Below are 19,981 nucleotides of genomic sequence, written 5' to 3' on the forward strand. Positions count from 1 at the left end.
TGTAAAATAATGATGGGAATGCTCTGATGTGAATTGAAATATATTTCGGCACAATTATGCAATTGTGCAGTTAAATAATATTAAATAACAATTATAGTTAATTACTAATATTTTTAAAACAAAAATACTTAAATGTTAATATTAAAGCAAAATTAGTTTTTTAATAAAAATTAATTAATTTATATGTATGTATTATTTTTCAAAGAGTTCTTCATATTGCAATTCATAATTAATATTAATAAAATGAAATAAATTAAAAGCTTAATATTAAATTGAAATTAAGTTAAACAATATATGAATTTTAATAAAGAATGGAATAATTAGATTCAATGAACAAGTCGACTTACATGTTCAAAATTGTTGAACTTGTTTTACTTTTATTCAAATAATTGCTATTTCAATAACGGAGTCATTGATATATGTATAGAAAATATGAAAAACATTGCTGCAATTTTGTAGTAATATCAATAAGCTATGTGCTGAACAGCAATAGACATTTTTTAATAATAATGAATGTAATGGATATAATACATATAACATATTGTTACAGATAAAAATAAATTTTTGTACTTAACTGTTTAGTAGATTTAATGAGATCAGTCATTATCTGATATTTATCCATTTTTCAGGTTAAAAGAAATAAGTTCGTAAGAAGAATTTAAAAATATGCACTACTTTTTTGAAATTAAATTATTAAATTCAGTGATGGACTGTTTAATTCAGAAGTACTTACAATAGTGGCAAATTAAAATTTCCTAACTATCCAATATTTTAGTGAGACTACCCTAATAATTAATATGCCTCAAATTATAGTCAATAGCGTTTGTTTCTTATTAAACTGACTTTTTATCATTTATTAGTTGTCAAATTTATATATAACTAAGTTAAGATATAGATATTAGAACAATTCAACACTTAATAATGCAATTCGCATTGCAAAAATATTATTAGTAGTTAAATTCAGCCTAAATTATGAAGATACTTTATAGATACTACCAATTGCATGGTGGTATCTAAAAGTATAATGTGAATTATTGCGTTTAAATGATGCAAATCCTGACCGTTATGAATAAACTGAATACAAATGAAGATTTTGTGCCTTTTATTGCCAGATAAGCACATAATTTATCATACGAATAGACTTGGATTACAATATATTTTTTAAAAAAGTTTTCGACGTCATTTAATTAGGTTGTTAAAAGATGAAAATATATTAGAAATTTTACATATTCAAATTATCAGATAAAAGAAGTATATAAGCCTAAAAATATTAATGGCTTAACACTTTCTTAATTGGAGTTTTAGTGACACTTTAACCGGCATAAAGATGATAAAGTCTTGCCTTATGTGGGTAGCTTTATCTTGTTATGGTAAGATATCACATGACATAGTCAAGTGATACAATTATGATTATTTACGATAACATTTAATTGAATATATTTTTCAGCCCTAAGTATTACCAAGGCCCAATCAGGTAAGGACTAAAACTAAAAATATCCGAATTTGCAAAATAATAACTGGCCACGGTTTTTTGTAAAAATCATTTCTGGTACAATAACTTCGGCACTTATCACCTCTCAATAAATTATAAAGATTATATACATTTAACACAGTAGATGTCATTTATTGATTATTCTAATTAAAGAATAATTAAAAGCTATTATATTACTTTTACATACTCATCGAGACCAATATTAACGTTTTTACAGATTCTTCAGAATGCAGTCCAACAATTACCAGCAGTAAGTAACAATATACAAATATATATCCATTTAAATAAATCAATTATTGTATACGACAAACATATTAGAAAACTTGAATGAACTTTTTATATTCACAACCGCCAGACCTTGAATTATTTTGATAAAAGCCATTAACATATCGATTGCATATGTATGAGCAATAGATTAATAAATAAATAAATAAAGAATTTACTTTAAATTAATTTATTAACACTAAATTTTATAATTAATTATGTTTAATTTCACTTACAGTAATTAAGTGTTTTATTATCGAACAATAATTTTTAGGTACAAATATAGTAGTTTGTGAAAATGATGAATTAAATATCAACTGCGATTCAGGCACTATAATTTTGCAATCAGCTAACTATGGAAGAACGGATAATGTACAATGTCCTGTTGGAAATACAAACATTGATACTTGTTATAGTATTAGATCGAATAGAATCGTTTTAAGAGCGTAAGTGATTATTAAAAATTTTCACTATTAATTTAAAAACAACCAATAGTTTTAAAAAACAAATATATTTATCTAATTTAGGTGCAATGGTAAACAATCTTGTTCCCTCAATGCGACTGACACAACTTTCGGTGGAGATCCGTGTGCTGGCTATTCAAAATACCTTTCTGTGGTTTATGCTTGTCTAAGTGTGTATATTTCTTAAGAAGATTTATATATTATTATTGATAATTTCTGTCTATTCTTTCCAGTTCCATGTGCGACAACAACAACTGAAGCAATTACAACAACCGAATCGACTACATCAATATTATCTACAACCGCATCACCCACCACACATGCAGTTACTACAACTGTGACGGATTGTCCTCCAATAATTCCGGCTGTTGGATCTGGTTGGAAAATAATAGTTAAAAAAAATGTGTTTAACTAATAATATTTTTCAGATAAGTCTATTGTTGTTTGTGAAGGCGATACCTTAAATTTAAATTGTGGCGGAGGCACTATCCTTTTAAGATCTGCGAATTATGGAAGAACAGATAATGTACAATGTGCCGTAGGAAATACGGGTATAGACTCTTGTTACAGCCCTGGTTCAAATCGGAGAGTCCTTATTGCGTAAGTATAATAAACTAATCTTTTCTACAATCGGTCACGACAGTTTGTTAACAGTGAATCAAACAGATAGATAATTACCATATTTTACTTAATTATAAAGCAAACCATACAGTGTCATCTAGTAGCAACCGGTAGTTATTTATTTTTTCATGTGGCGCCACCTAGTTGTTCGTGATATATACTATTACGTTGAATCATAGAAAAGACAGGTAAATTTTCTTAAATCGTCTGGTGTGTGTAATTTGAGTTATTCTCTAATACATATAAGTATTTAGAGGTAACTAATGTGCAGATACTACCATTTGGGTGTCACCAGGTGGTGGATTATTTATTAGTGGATAAATGTGTGTATGTATTTGAGAAACCACTTGGCCAGAAGGATTATTTGCTTAATAGACTGGTAAATATAAAGATTGATAAATAAATATGTCTCAAGAATTCAGGATTTCAATATTTAACAGAGATTCAAGGACATCATACATTTATATTATTATTATTATTATTTTTCAGATGCAATGGCAAAAAGTCTTGCAGTTTGGTTGCTAATGATACAACTTTTGGTGGTGATCCGTGTGAGGGCTATTCAAAATTCCTTTCTGTGGTGTACGCATGTCAAGGTATATATATCACCAATTCTTTACATGTATAAGTTCTATAACATAAATATCGTTCAATGAAGTAGTAATATTCCTTGTGAGTCTAGCATATCAAAGTAATACCCAGTTTTATAACATGATTCTAATATTTTATGTACACATCTAGATCCACCAATTCCTTGTACAACTACAACCGAAAATGACCAGACAACTAGTCCTTCTCGTTCATCAACAACCACTCAGTCAACATCATCAACTTCAACAAAGATAACTACAACAACAAATAAGCAAACAACTACAACCTCGCCGGCAACAAGTTCGTCTATTGTTACTACAACTACTACTACTACTACTACTACAGGTGCTTGTGATACAACTATAAATCCAGATCTTGGTAAGGACACATACACAAACTTAAACTAAATGTTCATTACTACTTTTCTTAGCTCAAGAACACATTACGTGCGAGAATGATATCATGTCAATAGAATGTGTTGGTGGTTCAATAATAATATTGGGTGCCAATTTTGGTAGAACTACAAATGAGTATTGTACAGTTGGAGAAATTTACAATACTAACTGTACTACCCTAGCATCCACTACAGTCGTATCTGGATTGTACGTTGTTAATCAACTGCATGTTAAAAATCTCTAAGCATTCTGATTTCAGGTGTGACACCAAAGAACATTGTAATATTCCTGTTAATACACAAACTTTTGGAAGTGATTCTTGTCCTGGAATATTCAAGTATTTGCAGGTCGAATATATTTGCAAATGTAATTAATGATAAATTTTCACATATCCATTATAAACACTAATTTTTTGTTTCTTCAGATAACAATGACTGCAACACATTCACAACAGTTACACCATTACCAGGACCCTCCTGTAGTAAGTTAAAAATTTAAATAATTTAACTTTTTAAAACAAAACGATTAATTTTCAGCTTCTAAAAAAATTTCCTGTGAAGGAGGTAGTACAGATATATCCTGTCCTAATGGAGAAATTGTAATTCTGGATGCTAATTACGGTCGTACTTCGACGGAAGTTTGTTCTTCACCTTCTTTCAAATCTGAGACATGCATTTCACCGATTTCCGAGAAAATAACAAAATTATTGTAAGTCATTTAACTTAAATGCGTAATGCTTAAATAAACTTTTTATTTTTAAGGTGTAATGGTAAAGAATCCTGTTCACTACAAGCCACAGACAACTTTTATTCAAATTCTTGCTCTGGAATATCTAAATATTTGGAAGTGGACTATTACTGCAAAAGTACGTTTATACTATATACCTAAAAGTTAATATAGTAATAATTTATTTCGTAGCTAATACGGAAATCGAATCAAAAATCGTATGTGAAAATGATATTATGAATTTACAATGTGCAAGTGGAACTATTAAAATATTAGATGCACATTATGGTAGATCTTGTTCAGATATTTGCCCTCAAAATAGTGCATCTAACGCAACGTGCTACAATCCATCTTCCAAAAAATATGCATCATACAGGTAAACTAATCTAATAACAGGACTCCTAAACTAAATGTGATTTCATCTTGAGATTCGTTTACGATTTTCTTATTTCACAAAATTTTAAAGGTTATTTTACTTTAATAGTAATAATTTTCAGATGTGATGGAAGAGAAAGTTGTTCTTTGATTGCCAATAGTACAGATTTCTCAGATAGTTGCTCCCTCGTTTCTAAATATTTAGAAGTATACTATACATGTCAAGGTACTATCCATAATTAAATTCTAAATTTGATTTAAGTAATTTAATTTTCAGTTACAAATTGTCCTATCACCACAACTACGCCCCCCATTAGTAGTACTACAACTATTTCAACTACAACATCAGAACCGTCAACGAATGTGTGTAAAACAAAGAACGATTATGCTTGTGAAGGAGATAAATTGAATTTATCCTGTAATGAAGGCAAAATTGTTATTCAAGGAGCCAATTATGGTCGAACTAGCTCAAGCATATGCAGTTCTGGACCAATTAAAACAAATTCATGCTACTTTGATGCTACTACTATAATCGAAAATTTGTAATTTGACAAATCCTGTATGTGACTAATTAGAATAAAAAAACTGTGTCCGTTTTAGATGCAATGGTTTAGAGAACTGTCTTGTTAATTCGACCAACCGTAATTTCTATGATAATTGTGAGGGAACATTGAAATATATAGAAGTTGATTACTATTGTGAAGGTAAATGACAAATTAAGATTAACAAAATATTATCATTTCAAATAACCCCCTCTAATTTGCTTAAAACGAAATTATTATAGTTGATGATTGTACACAACCCATAACATGGACAACGAACACACAAACCACTAGTTCATGGACTCCAGGATCTTCAAGTACAACATACCCAACCATCTCTACATCATCAACATCTTCCTCTTCAAATTCAAAATCTACAACCGCGACAACGAATACACAAACCACTAATTCTAGTGTTACAGAATCATCAACTACAAAGCGTACAATTTCCACAACAAACACGCAAATCACTAGTTCAGAGGCACCTGGGTCTTCAACTTCAAACCCTTCTACATCGACAACAAACACAGAAATCACTAGCTCTGTGTCTCCAGGATCTTTCACTACGGCTCCAGGAGATGCCTGTACCTCTAAGAATAATTATGCATGTGAAAAAGAACAACTTTATTTAAGTTGTGCCCAAGGCAAAATTGTGATTGAAAACGCAAACTACGGTAGAACCAGCTCTGAAGTATGTACAAACGGACCAATTAAAAGTACTTCATGTTATTTTGATGCCACAATTACATTAGAGAGCAAGTAAATAAATGTCATATTTAAACTATTTATTGAATACTAATAACATACATTTTAGGTGTAATGGTTTGTCACATTGTTCTATGAACACAACGAACAATAATTTCCGCGATAATTGTGAAGGAACACTAAAATATTTGGATGTTAATTACTATTGTGAAGGTAAATCTAATTAAACAAATTAGTAATCCATATATATTAAAATGTGTAATTACAGTGGATGGTTGTACAAAACCTACAACTCCGACCACGAACACACAAACCACCACTTCTGGTGCACCAGGTTCTACCAGCTCTTCATCCCCAGTGACCTCCACATCATCAAGACCCCCTTCTTCAACTTCAAACCCTTCTCCATCGACAACAAACACAGAAACCACTAGCTCTGGGTCTCCAGGATCTTCAACTACCTTATCACCAGCTACTTCTACATCAAACACAACCTCCTCTACTACTACGACTCCAGGAAATACCTGTACCTCTAAGAATAATTATGCATGTGAAAAAGAACAACTTTATTTAAGTTGTGCCCAAGGCAAAATTGTGATTGAAAACGCAAACTACGGTAGAACCAGCTCTGAAGTATGTACAAACGGGCCAATTAAAAGTACTTCATGCTATTTTGATGCCACAATTACATTAGAGAACAAGTAAATAAATGTCATATTCAAACTATTTATTGAATACTAATAACATACATTTTAGGTGCAATGGTTTGTCACATTGTTCTGTGAACACAACGAACAATAATTTCCGCGATAATTGTGAAGGAACACTAAAATATTTGGATGTTAATTACTATTGTGAAGGTAAATCTAATTAAACAAATTAGTAATTCATATATATTAAAATGTGTAATTACAGTGGATGGTTGTACAAAACCTACAACTCCGACCACGAACACACAAACCACCACTTCTGGTGCACCAGGTTCTACCAGCTCTTCATCCCCAGTGACCTCCACATCATCAAGACCCCCTTCTTCAACTTCAAACCCTTCTAAATCGACAACAAACACAGAAACCACTAGTTCTGGGTCTCCAGGATCTTCAACTACATTATCACCAGCTACTTCTACATCAAACACAGCCTCCTCTACTACTACAACTCCAGGAAATGCCTGTACCTCTAAAAATAATTATGCATGTGAAAAAGAACAACTTTATTTAAGTTGTGCCGAAGGCAAAATTGTGATTGAAAACGCAAACTACGGTAGAACCAGCTCTGAAGTATGTACAAACGGACCAATTAAGAGTACTTCATGTTATTTTGATGCCACAATTACATTAGAGAACAAGTAAATAAATGTCTCATTTAAACTATTTATTGAATACTAATAACATACATTTTAGGTGTAATGGTTTGTCACATTGTTTTGTGAACACAACGAATAATAATTTCCGCGATAATTGCGAAGGAACACTAAAATATTTGGATGTTAATTACTATTGTGAAGGTAAATCTAATTAAATAAATTAGTAATCCGTATATATTAAAATGTGTAATTACAGTGGATGGTTGTACAAGACCCACAACTCCGACCACGAACACACAAACCACCGCTTCTGGTGCACCAGGTTCTTCCAGCTCTTCATCCCCAGTGACCTCCACATCATCAGGATCCCCTTCTTCAACTTCAAACCCTTCTACATCGACAACAAACACAGAAACCACTAGCTCTGGGTCTCCAGGATCTTCAACTACATTATCACCACCTACTTCTATATCAGCAACAGCCTCCTCTTCAACTACGACTCCAGGAAATGTCTGTACCTCTAAGAATAATTATGCATGTGAAAAAGATCAACTTTATTTGAGTTGTGCTGAAGGCAAAATTGTGATTGAAAACGCAAACTACGGTAGAACCAACTCTGAAGTATGTACAAACGGACCAATTAAAAGTACTTCATGTTATTTTGATGCCACAATTACATTAGAGAACAAGTAAATAAATGTCTCATTTAAACTATTTATTGAATACTAATAACATACATTTTAGGTGTAATGGTTTGTCATATTGTTTTGTGAACACAACAAATAATAATTTCCGCGATAATTGTGAAGGAACACTAAAATATTTGGATGTTAATTACTATTGTGAAGGTAAATCTAATTAAATAAATTAGTAATCCGTATATATTAAAATGTGTAATTACAGTGGATGGTTGTACAAGACCCACAACTCCGACCACGAACACACAAACCACCGCTTCTGGTGCACCAGGTTCTACCAGCTCTTCATCCCCAGTGACCTCCACATCATCAAGACCCCCTTCTTCAACTTCAAACCCTTCTACATCGACAACAAACACAGAAACCACTAGCTCTGGGTCTCCAGGATATTCAACTACATTATCACCACCTACTTCTACATCAGCAACAGCCTCCTCTTCAACTACGACTCCAGGAAATGTCTGTACCTCTAAGAATAATTATGCATGTGAAAAAGATCAACTTTATTTGAGTTGTGCTGAAGGCAAAATTGTGATTGAAAACGCAAACTACGGTAGAACCAGTTCTGAAGTATGTACAAACGGACCAATTAAAAGTACTTCATGTTATTTTGATGCCACAATTACATTAGAGAACAAGTAAATAAATGTCATATTTAAACTATTTATTGAATACTAATAACATACATTTTAGGTGTAATGGTTTGTCACATTGTTCTGTGAACACAACGAACAATAATTTCCGCGATAATTGTAAAGGAACACTAAAATATTTGGATGTTAATTACTATTGTGAAGGTAAATCTAATTAAATAAATAGTAATCCGTATATATTAAAATGTGTAATTACAGTGGATGGTTGTACAAGACCTACAACTCTGACCACGAACACACAAACCACCGCTTCTGGTGCACCAGGTTCTTCCAGCTCTTCATCCCCAGTGATCTCCACATCATCAGAATCCCCTTCTTCAACTTCAAACCCTTCTACATCGACAACAAACACAGAAACCACTAGCTCTGGGTCTCCAGGATCTTCAACTACATTATCGCCACCTACTTCTACACCAGCAACAGCCTCCTCTTCAACTACGACTCCAAGAAATGCCTGTACCTCTAAAAATAATTATGCGTGTGAAAAAGATAAACTCTATTTAAGTTGTGATGAAGGCAAAATTGTTATTGAAAACGCAAATTATGGTAGAACCAGCTCCAAAGTATGTACAAACGGTCCAATTAAAAGTACCTCATGCTATTTTGATGCCACTGCTACATTAGTGAACAAGTATATAAATGTGGCATTCAAACAATTTAACGATGACTAACGATACAAATTTTAGGTGTAATGGATTTTCAAACTGTTTTATAAACACAACGAACAATAACTTCCGCGATAGTTGTGAAGGAACTTTAAAATATTTGGATGTTAATTACTATTGTGAAGGTAAATGTATTTAACTACGGTGTTAAAAGGAATATCATTAAACCTGTCATTATAGTTGATGATTGTACAAAACCTACAACACCGACAACGAACACACAAACTACTAATTCAGGAACACCTGGGTCTTCGAGTACAGCAGTCCCAACAAACTCTCCATCAACATCCTCCTCTTCCACCACAACTTCAGGAAATGACTGTGCATCTAAAAATAATTATGCGTGTGAAAAAGATAAACTCTATTTAAGTTGTGATGAAGGCAAAATTGTTATTGAAAACGCAAATTATGGTAGAACCAGCTCCAAAATATGTACAAACGGACCAATTAAAAGTACCTCATGTTACTTTGATGCCACTGCTACATTAGTGAACAAGTATATAATTGTGGCCTTTAAACAATTTACTGATGACTAACGACACAAATTTTAGGTGTAATGGATTTTCAAACTGTTTTATCAACACAACCAACAGTAACTTCCGCGATAATTGTGAAGGGACACTAAAATATTTAGATGTTAATTACTATTGTGAAGGTAAATTTATTTAATTTAATCATATAACTAAAATGAATGTAATTAAACTCGCTATTACAGTGGATGACTGTACGAAACTTACAACACCGACAACGAACACGCAAACTACTAATTCTGGAGCACCAGGATCTTCAAGTACTTCATTCCCAGTCACCTCTACATCATCAAAAACGTCCATTTCGACTACGCCTTCAGCAAATATCTGCGCATCTAAGAATAATTATGCATGTGAGAAAGATCAAGTGTATTTAAGTTGTGATGCAGGTGAAATTGTTATTCAAAACGCAAACTATGGTAGAACCAGCCCTGATGTATGCACTAACGGACCTATTAAAAATACCTCATGCTATTTCGATGCGACTGCTACATTAGTAAACAAGTATATAAATTTAATGTTTAAACTGTTTAATAAAAATTAATCACACACATTTTAGGTGCAATGGTTTGACGAACTGTTTTGTTAACACAACTAACAGTAACTTCCGTGATAATTGTGAGGGAACGCTAAAATATTTAGATGTAAATTACTATTGTAAAGGTAAGTGATTGTAACTTTTACGAAAACGTATCTAATCATCAATATTAATAATATCAATAATAGATGAAATATGTATTACCACGTCATCAACGTCATCCCTATCAACGGACAATGGTCCCTGGACTGGTCCAACTCGATCTACCACATCTACAAGTAAGACCATTTCTAAACCTTCAACAACTACATCTAACGAAGCAATTTCTTCTGTAGGTCCAGTTACGACTACTTTCGAACCTTCAGTAACAACTGAAAGAGTGACGACCGGCATAATATCAACAAGCACCACTACTAATGGACCAGGATCTTGTGGTAATTATTAAATAAAATTAAATAGAATAAAATTAAATTTCTATTAATATTTTAGGTTATAAAAATACTTTAGTAGCCTGTGAGAATACGAAGCTCACTATTCAGTGTGATGTCGGAATCATTAATATTATTAGTGCTAATTTTGGAAGAACGAGTTCAAATTTGTGTCCGAATACAGCTATACATAACACGAGTTGTATTTTACCCTCATCTCAGAACTTAGTGGAGAAAAAGTAATACAACAGCAAAGAAATTTTCTAAGGTTAATAATTTTTTGTTTTAGTTGCAATGGAAAATCATTATGTAATATTTCGGCATCTACTTCGTATTTTCTAGAAGATCCGTGCAGGGGAACATTTAAGTATGTAGAAGTTACATATGAATGTAGAGGTACAGTACGATTTAAAGAGTTTAGATAGTTCAATTGATTGATTAATCATACAGATCCTATGTGCACTTCGACTACCGAAGCTGGAACTACAACTACAGGGGCAGTGACAACAGGATCCAGTAGTACGGTGAATGTAACTCAAACATCTGTTACAAGTACAATAACGGGAGCTCCAATCATAACAAGTACCACATTCTCATCTACTTCAACGTCAGAAATAACAACTACTAAACCTTCTACAACAACAATTAAAAATCTAGGTAAGTATTACATATTGAAAATGTCAAATTAATATTAATGTGAATTTGAATTTAGGTATTATGATTACTATATCATGTTATCTAGCCAATGTACATATTGGATGTCCTAATAGTCACACATTAACAATTGTACAGGCATCTTATGGAAGAAATAGTGATCAATTTTGTCCTGGAGTGTGGAACAATACTATTAACGCAGGAACTTGTGAGAGTCCCAGTGCTTTGGAAGTTGTCAGAAATACGTAAGTTTTCTTTATGCATAAGTACCAATAAACTCATTGATATTACAATATTTTACAGGTGCTCTGGGAAAACTGATTGTACTATTGCGGCAAACGACAATACATTTGGCTCATCTTGTAGAGCCAGTCAACCTTATTTGATGGTTACTTATTATTGCGATGGGGAGCAAGACTATTGTCAATATTATGGTTTCTGTTAGCCTTGAAAATTAATGTGTATACTATATATATTATAAATAATAAGTTTGTTAAGTATACTGATTTTGTAAATTAGATGTAAAATAAATTTAATATATCTTGCAATTTAGTGAATTCATACTTTTATTTAATTCTTTTCACAAAATATTAATTAATTAGTCCAAAATACGCCGAAGAATATCAATATTCATCAATCAAGAATATCGAAATTCACCATGCATTTATGGTGTTGAAAATTATATAAACTCTATAGGTTATACTTATTTCTTAGAACACGAGAAAGGTTTTCCAATAGACAAAGCAAAATTACAACTAAAATAATATCAATAAGAACAAATGAACTTTAAACTTACAAGAGTCTTCGAATTAGAAGAGGCTGCTTCACTTAGCGACATTTCTTGAACTGAGATTTGTGGAAATTTTTTCTTAAAAATTATAAAATGATTAGCAGTGAAAAGCTGCTTCATTAAGATACTATTTTTTTGCACTAATTTATAAAAGTCTGAAAACTCTACGATAGACATCATCACCAATTTAGTGCGAGGAAATATTTTTTAGTGGTTTCCGACATTCATTGTAATAAAATTAAAGAATGTTCGGGCATTCACCAAGGCATTTGATTGATTTCGAAGTTAATTTATAGTAACAATTTTAATATACATAATATAATAGTATATTAGTAAAATAGTTATGAATATTGAACTTTTGTCATGTGTTCGCTCCTGTAAAAACTTATTTTTTTTTACAAATTTTCACGTAACTTTTCAAACATCAAATTTTTACTTTAAATGTAAAAGTATTCAATCTTATTAAATTAATTAAAACAAGACTGACTGACGTCAGTATAAATTTCTGATTTCTGAACCCCCAAAAACAAAAAAATGCTTTATAGTGCGAAAATGTTAAAAATGAGCATTTCATGTATAGAAATATATTGTATTATATATATTATAAAATGGAGACATAATTGAAAATTGAGTACAATAAAATGTGAATTGAGTCCTTAAAAAATTGACAAATATATTATCAATTTATTGATTACTGAACTAGTCGAATCATAAAAAATTAAAATAACTATAGCTCATTTATAATGCCTTAAATCTTAAATTTTCTTTGGAAGATATTCTTATAATTTAGAACAATTTTCGTTAAGGTCCTTTTAAATCTTTTTCTATGTATGTATGTATTAAATTTTTTTTTATTATTTATGGCACTATTTTTCAAATCCTAATAAAGAAATAATTTGTTCACAATTGACAAAAATATGGTTCAAAAATGATATTAAATTATAATTTAATTCTTCTTAACTTAATTAATAAATTTATAACATTTTAAAAATTTATGTTAAGAAATAATTTTATATTAATACAATGTTAATTTTAATTTATAATTCTCAAGGCTAGTTAAAATTTGCAATTTCTTAACAATAATAAGTCTTATATGATAAATATATAGGTGTAAGTTAGATATAATACTAATAATACTTTTAAATTCATAATTCTAATAATTATTTACAATAAATCTAAAGAAAAAATAGAAAAAATTTAATCATGCATTTATATATTTAAATAGGGCGATAAACAGACACTATATAAGTTTAAATGGGTTAACCGACTAAATAATTTGTTGAGTGAACTTTAGATGTTTCTGTGGAAATATAATGAAGTTCATTGCACATATAATACCATGTCTCACGTTGGGTAAATATAAAAAATTGTTTTATACTACATACTTTATATGTATATCTCTTTTAGCTGTTATAACGTATGCAGCTTGTCCGTTGAGTACGATTTATATTTGTGAAAATAATACCACTACGTTGTTTTGTAATGAAGGATCATTCCTGAAAATTGACTCTGCATATTTTGGAAGGATAGATACTATAACATGTAGAAATCCACAATATGGTTCTTCATCAAACATCGAGTGTTACGGTAACGACAATGATTTGATATACGTTGTGACAAAGTAAGTATCACAAAATTATGCTATCACGTAGCAGTAATAATAAATCTTAATTGTAGATGTAACAATCAACTTAGTTGTGAACTTTATGCTAGCGACACAATTTTCAAAGACGATTGTCCGAATACATCACAGTACCTGACTGTTTCATACTACTGCCAGAGTAATTGTGTTTTACAAAATTTTGTTACCAAAATATTTTACTGTGCTTCCTTCTAGATTACACTACAAATGGTTGCCTGTTTCCTCCACCTACTACCACTACTAGTACTACTAAGTCAACGACAACAAGTGTGTCCACAACCACTACCATTAAATCCACATCTAGGACTACGCCAATAACGACTAGTACATCTACCAGTTCTACGACTACATCTACCACCACACCAACCAGTACTACTGAAACCACAACTATTTCAACAACTACACCGACAACGACAAGTACAAGAACCACTACTAGTAAACCTACAATTACTCCAACAACTAGTACATCCACAACAACTACTCAATCTACTACTTCATCTGAGCGAACAACGACAAGTGCAACAACTATTACTAAACCTACAACCACAACGGTTGAACCCACTTGTAATGGTAAGTAAGATGTGTAATAAAATTGCTTAAAAATACTAATCATGTATTTTCAGTATTGCGAGCAAGAGCCTGTCAGAATTCTGATTTACAAATTAAATGTAATAGTAGAAAGACGATTGAAATTATCAGTGCCAATTATGGTAGAACAAATAAATTAATTTGTGCTCCACATGGTGAATCTATAAATACAACGTCTTGCGTGTTTATCGGAACAACTGAGATTTTAGCAAATGTGTAAGTATTTAAACAAATCTGTGATTATCATGTTTTAAAGTATATCAGCAAATAATCGTTTTAACTTTTGTTAATTTTAGTTGCAATGACAAACAAATTTGTGCGATCACGGCCAGTAATACGGTATTTAATAACGAATGTCCAGATGTTTATAAATATTTAGATGTTGAATATGTTTGTAAAGGTAAACCAGTATATTATGTGTTTTATTTTTATATTAATAGCTTATTTTTTTAAGATGAATACTGCACTGCTCCAATAACTACTCCCATTCCTCAAACATCAACGGCTACGACAGACAGTAGTGCATCTACAACTGTTGGAACTACTACAGTTTCTACTACACCATCAAGTGGTAATGTTTGTCAAGGTAAAACATGTTTAAAATATATATTATATTAAAACCTCATATTATAATATGTTTCAGTTTTCACTCAACAGGCCTGTGAACACGAAAGTTTAAAGATTGCTTGCAATTCAGGAACAATTCGGATTCTAAATGCTAATTATGGTAGAAATAGTTTAGATCAATGCGCTACACCTGGAAAAATGTCTAATACGTCTTGTTTTAATCCTCTAAGTACTAAAATTGTACAACAAAGGTATTTTTCATATAAATTAATAGTAGTTTTAATTTATATTAACGAATTTTATTATTGACAGTTGTGATGGTACAGAATCCTGCAGTATAAACGCTGAAAATGTAATATTTTCAGACCCTTGTAGAAATACTTTTAAATATCTAGTTGTTAATTATATTTGTGTTGGTAAGTTAACCTTATTAATTTAAATAAAGAAAAATATTTATTTTTTATTATATAGATGACTGCATATACCCAGGATCAGATACATCTACTACAGAGTCTTCAATTTCATCAACAACTACAGCAAAATCAACCCCAATCATTACCACAGTTACCCCTACAGAATATTGTTCCGGTAAAATTAACCAAACATTTACAATTTAAGTCATATTAACCAAGCATTTTAGTTTCTTCTCAGCTCACATGTGAGAATACCAATCTAAAACTAAAGTGTGACGTTGGAGTTATTGAAATTGTTGGAGCAAATTATGGTAGAACAAACAGTACTACATGCCCTGGACAAATACTCACCACGTCTTGCTACGACAAGAATTCTTACACAATTGTTTCACAAACGTAAGACGATTTATTTATTTTTTATTTTATTTTAATTAGTTTTTTTATATAGTTGTAATGGAGCTCAAGTATGTTATTTACCAGCATCAAATGAGAAGTTCACAGATCCATGTGTAAATACGTATAAATATTTAGAAGTAGAATACGTTTGTAAAGGTAAGTCAATCAGTTCAATGAACATAATATATCCAAATTATCTACATATTTTATAGTTGATACATGTGCCGTAACACCACTTCCTACCAGTGCAATTAGTACTACTACAACAGCCATAACAACAATCACCCCCACTGCTGGGGATAAAGTCATCGTTTGTGAGCAACATGAACTTGTTTTACAATGTCCGTATGGCACTATAAAAATAACAGAAGCAAACTATGGAAGAACAAATGCACAGGATTGTCCAGGCAGTCAGACCTCCAATATTAACTGTATAAATACTGGCACTAAAGCAGTAATAGTTGATAGATGTGATGGATTAACTAGCTGCAGTATTTATGCCAACAACTCCTACTTTACAGACGAGTGTCAAGGAACTAGTAAATATTTAGAAGTCGATTACACTTGCCGTAAGTTTTGGTGTTAACTAAAAATATAAAATTCAACATTGATAAATTTCCCTTGTTTGATAGAACCAGCAACTACAACACCAAGTTCCAACGATGGTGGCACATACACAGCATGTCAAGACGATGAACTTGTTTTAAAATGTGCTTATGGAACCATTAGCGTTGAATCAGCTAACTATGGAAGAGAAAGTTCCACTACATGCCCTGGAGGCAATGTTACCAATACCAATTGCATTAACACTGCTACAACAACATTAATGAAATTGCGCTGCAATAATAAAACTGAATGTTCAGTATATGCCAACGACAATTATTTCCAGGATGTGTGTCCTGGCATAAGTAAATATTTGCAAGTTACATATAGTTGTACAGGTAATTTTTAAGATTTTATTGTTTGCCAAACATTGTCGTTATCATCCGTTTACAGGTGGAGCTGGTACCACTTCGATTTCGACCACAACTCCATCATCATCAGCTGCAAGTAAGTTTCTTTTACTTAAAGCAAATTTGACTTGACTGCCTTGTTTGTTTAAATTCATCGAAAAGTTATTTTTACTTTAACCTATAATTTATCCAATAAAATGTGAAATATAAATAGTAATTGTTTTGTTTAATATTGAGTTAATTTTCAGCACAAGCGACAATATGTCCAAATAGTTTGCTTGCAATGAAATGTCCAACTGGTACTATTCAAATAATTTACGCAAATTACGGACGTGCAAGCTCAACGATTTGTCAAACAGGAAACTACCAAAACACAAATTGTATTTTGGACAATAGCACCAGCATTGTGGCATCTGTGTAAGTTTAATTAGCTGGATAAATTGCTATATATTAAAACTGATTGTCGTATTATAGATGCGATGGAAAAACTTTTTGCGATATCAGTGCTAGTGAATCCAATTTCCCAGATATATGTCCTGGTACCAGCAAGTATTTAGAAGTCGAATATACATGTGAAGGTAAAATTACTAATTGTAATAGTATTATGTATCAGATTTGCACTGAATAGCTGCCGTAATAGTGTAATCATTACTCTCTTTGAACACGTTTCGGTAGATTAAGATTATTACGTAGTATATGCTGTTTATTGTATTATTGATTTTGTTTATATTTTTCATTATGTACATTTTTTATTAGAACCTGTCACGACAGTTGCACCATCCACCTCAGTTATAACACGTAAGAAAAAAATATACATTTACTTTTGAAATATTTCATAAACTTCTTCTGCAGCGTGCGAAAATAGTGTTGTCGCATTGAATTGTCCTTACGGTACTATCCAAATTTCAAATGCCAATTATGGACGATTAAGTACATCGATTTGCCAGAAAGGAAACTACCAAAGCACAAATTGTATTTTACCAAATACTACAAGTATCGTGAGCTCACTGTAAGTTTAACTAATCCACAAAGCAATGGTGAAATTTAATTTTAAAATCCGCCAAACTTGTTGCCGACATTTAACAAAAATATTTTTACAGTTGCAATGGGCAAATTACATGCATACTTGATGTTACTGATTCAACATTTGCAGACGTGTGTCCGACCGTCAGTAAATATCTAGAAGTTGAATACGTATGTACAGGTAATCAATCAGTGATTGTTATAATGAAAATGTACTTTTAATTTTATTTCTGTTTTTCTTAGAAAATTCTAGTCAAACAGATAGTTCAGTTTCAACGACTACTGTTAAAGCTGTTACACCCAATCCCACTTTAGGCAATAGTACCACATGTTACCTTGAAAAACAATATTTGAGCTGCCCATTAGGGAAAACTATCAAAATACTTAATGTTTTCTATGGAAGAGCTTCACAAAATATTTGTTACGATATATTAGACAACCATAATGGAGTAACTTGTGACGGCTCCTCTACCGCGTTAAATATTATTGAAAATTTGTAAGTATTCGGTCAATAAAAACATATATGAAATAAAAAATTTGGAAACTTAATTTTAGGTGTACTGGAAACCAATATTGCAAAATTCCAGTACTTCAGTCAATACTGGGTAAACCATGTGGATTATTGGAAGCTATTCATCCGTACCTCTCTTTAGAATATGAATGCGTTTGTATGTAGATTTATCATATTTCTCTTTGTATTTATTATTAGTGTTTATTATTTTCAGAAAACTGCCAGGGATTTAAACTTAATATGTAATGTGAACATATTTAGAAGAGTCGTTTTAAAATAAAATTATAATAATCAAGCACAGTTGTTTTATTTGTACTATATTATTCTAAAAATTTAAAAAAAATGGCTTTTATTGGTATATTTTATGCCTATAAATATTACTGATAGTAATAAGTAAATCTATATTATACAAATATATAAAATAAATTATTATTAAAAATTATATTGAATTCACAGTCAGTAAAAAAAATTAAAATTGTTGTAGAGACTGCCGATAGAAATGAAAACTTCAAACATAATGTTTGAATTAAATATATCAACATCAATCTGGTTTTCACATCTATTGACACTTCTAGCAACAATTATATGCATATTTATACGGTTTTTTATTATTCAAATATATTAAGGGCTGTACAAAATCATGACAAAATATAAATACAATTCAATTGAAAAAAAAATTAATATACAATCATATTATTTATGGATAGTATTTGTATTTACTTAAATTTTAATGTACCTGATATTTAATGTTATTTTACATATTTGTATCATTGTCAACATTAATTTCAACAATACTTAGACTTTTTGTACTTTCAATTATTTCATTTTCTTCTAAAAATATACAATAGGTTTATGGTAACTATAGTTAGAAATGTTTGATTCAAATTTATCTAAGTATCGCGTAAAAACGGCATCGATTGTCGTTTTACATTTTGTAGTACTGAGTTTTTGATAACTGGACATGGCCATTCAAATAATAATCAAAAAAACACTATTTCAACAATGCACAGTATATACACATTGAACTTTTCACTAAATCCATTCAATTTCACTTATAAGATATACACAGCACCATACGGTGACGCAAACCCATAAAATTTTCTGCTACCAAAAAGTGCTCAACGCGGCTAAAGAAGTTTTCACTTCAAAAATATTATAATGTTAATTTGAGAATATTGATCAAAATGTGAGTTAAGGTTATTACCATTATTATGTAATGTTAAAGTGTGTTATATAATTATTGATATAAATAAATCACAGAACACCATATATAAATAAATAATAATGTACAATATACAACACATATTAAGAAATATACATTTATAAAACATACATAATTTAGAACTTACAGATTGTAAATAATTCAGAAAAAAATATTAAAAATGTATGTGTGCAAATGGTGCACGTTAATAGTTATAAGAATGTACACTTGAGAGAGATTTCATATAAAT

General features: G+C 30.9%; 3 protein-coding genes and 1 long non-coding RNA gene across 4 annotated transcripts in view; 3 read left to right on the forward strand and 1 right to left on the reverse strand.

The window, feature by feature from the left end:
- LOC109595704 (zwei Ig domain protein zig-8) overlaps positions 1-19,981 on the reverse strand; it is a 270,657-nt gene that overhangs the window by 235,835 nt on the left and 14,841 nt on the right. The gene's annotated exons all lie outside the window — the stretch shown is intronic.
- LOC109595705 (mucin-5AC) lies at positions 1,328-12,204 on the forward strand. Its single transcript, XM_020011125.2, has 18 exons — positions 1,328-1,370; positions 1,448-1,474; positions 3,583-3,777; positions 6,624-6,876; positions 6,932-7,035; positions 7,738-8,170; positions 8,873-8,976; positions 9,031-9,463; positions 10,049-10,152; positions 10,213-10,531; positions 10,587-10,690; positions 10,754-10,843; positions 10,901-10,999; positions 11,055-11,232; positions 11,283-11,389; positions 11,444-11,650; positions 11,706-11,892; positions 11,951-12,204. The coding sequence occupies exons 1-18, from the start codon at positions 1,328-1,330 to the stop codon at positions 12,090-12,092; spliced, it is 3,129 nt and encodes a 1,042-aa protein (XP_019866684.2). The 3' UTR covers positions 12,093-12,204.
- On the forward strand, positions 3,947-4,418 carry LOC126266428 (uncharacterized). Its single transcript, XR_007548804.1, has 4 exons — positions 3,947-4,034; positions 4,087-4,193; positions 4,252-4,308; positions 4,364-4,418. It is a non-coding gene; the product is annotated as an uncharacterized LOC126266428 (long non-coding RNA).
- Positions 14,799-18,825, forward strand: LOC109595703 (uncharacterized). The gene is made up of 19 exons (XM_020011121.2): positions 14,799-14,883; positions 14,964-15,067; positions 15,122-15,253; positions 15,311-15,485; positions 15,547-15,650; positions 15,706-15,822; positions 15,875-16,043; positions 16,096-16,199; positions 16,256-16,612; positions 16,676-16,984; positions 17,040-17,093; positions 17,245-17,413; positions 17,471-17,574; positions 17,753-17,794; positions 17,849-18,005; positions 18,097-18,200; positions 18,263-18,515; positions 18,575-18,687; positions 18,745-18,825. Coding segments are annotated over exons 4-19 (2,211 nt in total). The 5' UTR covers positions 14,799-14,883; positions 14,964-15,067; positions 15,122-15,253; positions 15,311-15,432; the 3' UTR covers positions 18,747-18,825.

The sequence above is a fragment of the Aethina tumida genome, chromosome 1 (genome assembly GCF_024364675.1).
Source record: "Aethina tumida isolate Nest 87 chromosome 1, icAetTumi1.1, whole genome shotgun sequence".
Lineage (NCBI taxonomy): Eukaryota > Metazoa > Arthropoda > Insecta > Coleoptera > Nitidulidae > Aethina > Aethina tumida.

Excerpts from the sequence above, each read along its gene's own strand:
- LOC109595703 (XM_020011121.2), top strand. The coding sequence starts at position 15,433 with ATGTCTAATACGTCTTGTTTTAATCCTCTAAGTACTAAAATTGTACAA. Across the intron at positions 16,044-16,095 it reads TACACAATTGTTTCACAAAC|TTGTAATGGAGCTCAAGTAT; the intron begins GTAAGACGATTT and ends TTTTTTATATAG. Across the intron at positions 16,200-16,255 it reads AGTAGAATACGTTTGTAAAG|TTGATACATGTGCCGTAACA; the intron begins GTAAGTCAATCA and ends CATATTTTATAG.
- LOC109595705 (XM_020011125.2), top strand. The coding sequence starts at position 1,328 with ATGATAAAGTCTTGCCTTATGTGGGTAGCTTTATCTTGTTATG. Across the intron at positions 8,171-8,872 it reads ACAATTACATTAGAGAACAA|GTGTAATGGTTTGTCACATT; the intron begins GTAAATAAATGT and ends CATACATTTTAG. Across the intron at positions 11,893-11,950 it reads TTGGAAGTTGTCAGAAATAC|GTGCTCTGGGAAAACTGATT; the intron begins GTAAGTTTTCTT and ends AATATTTTACAG.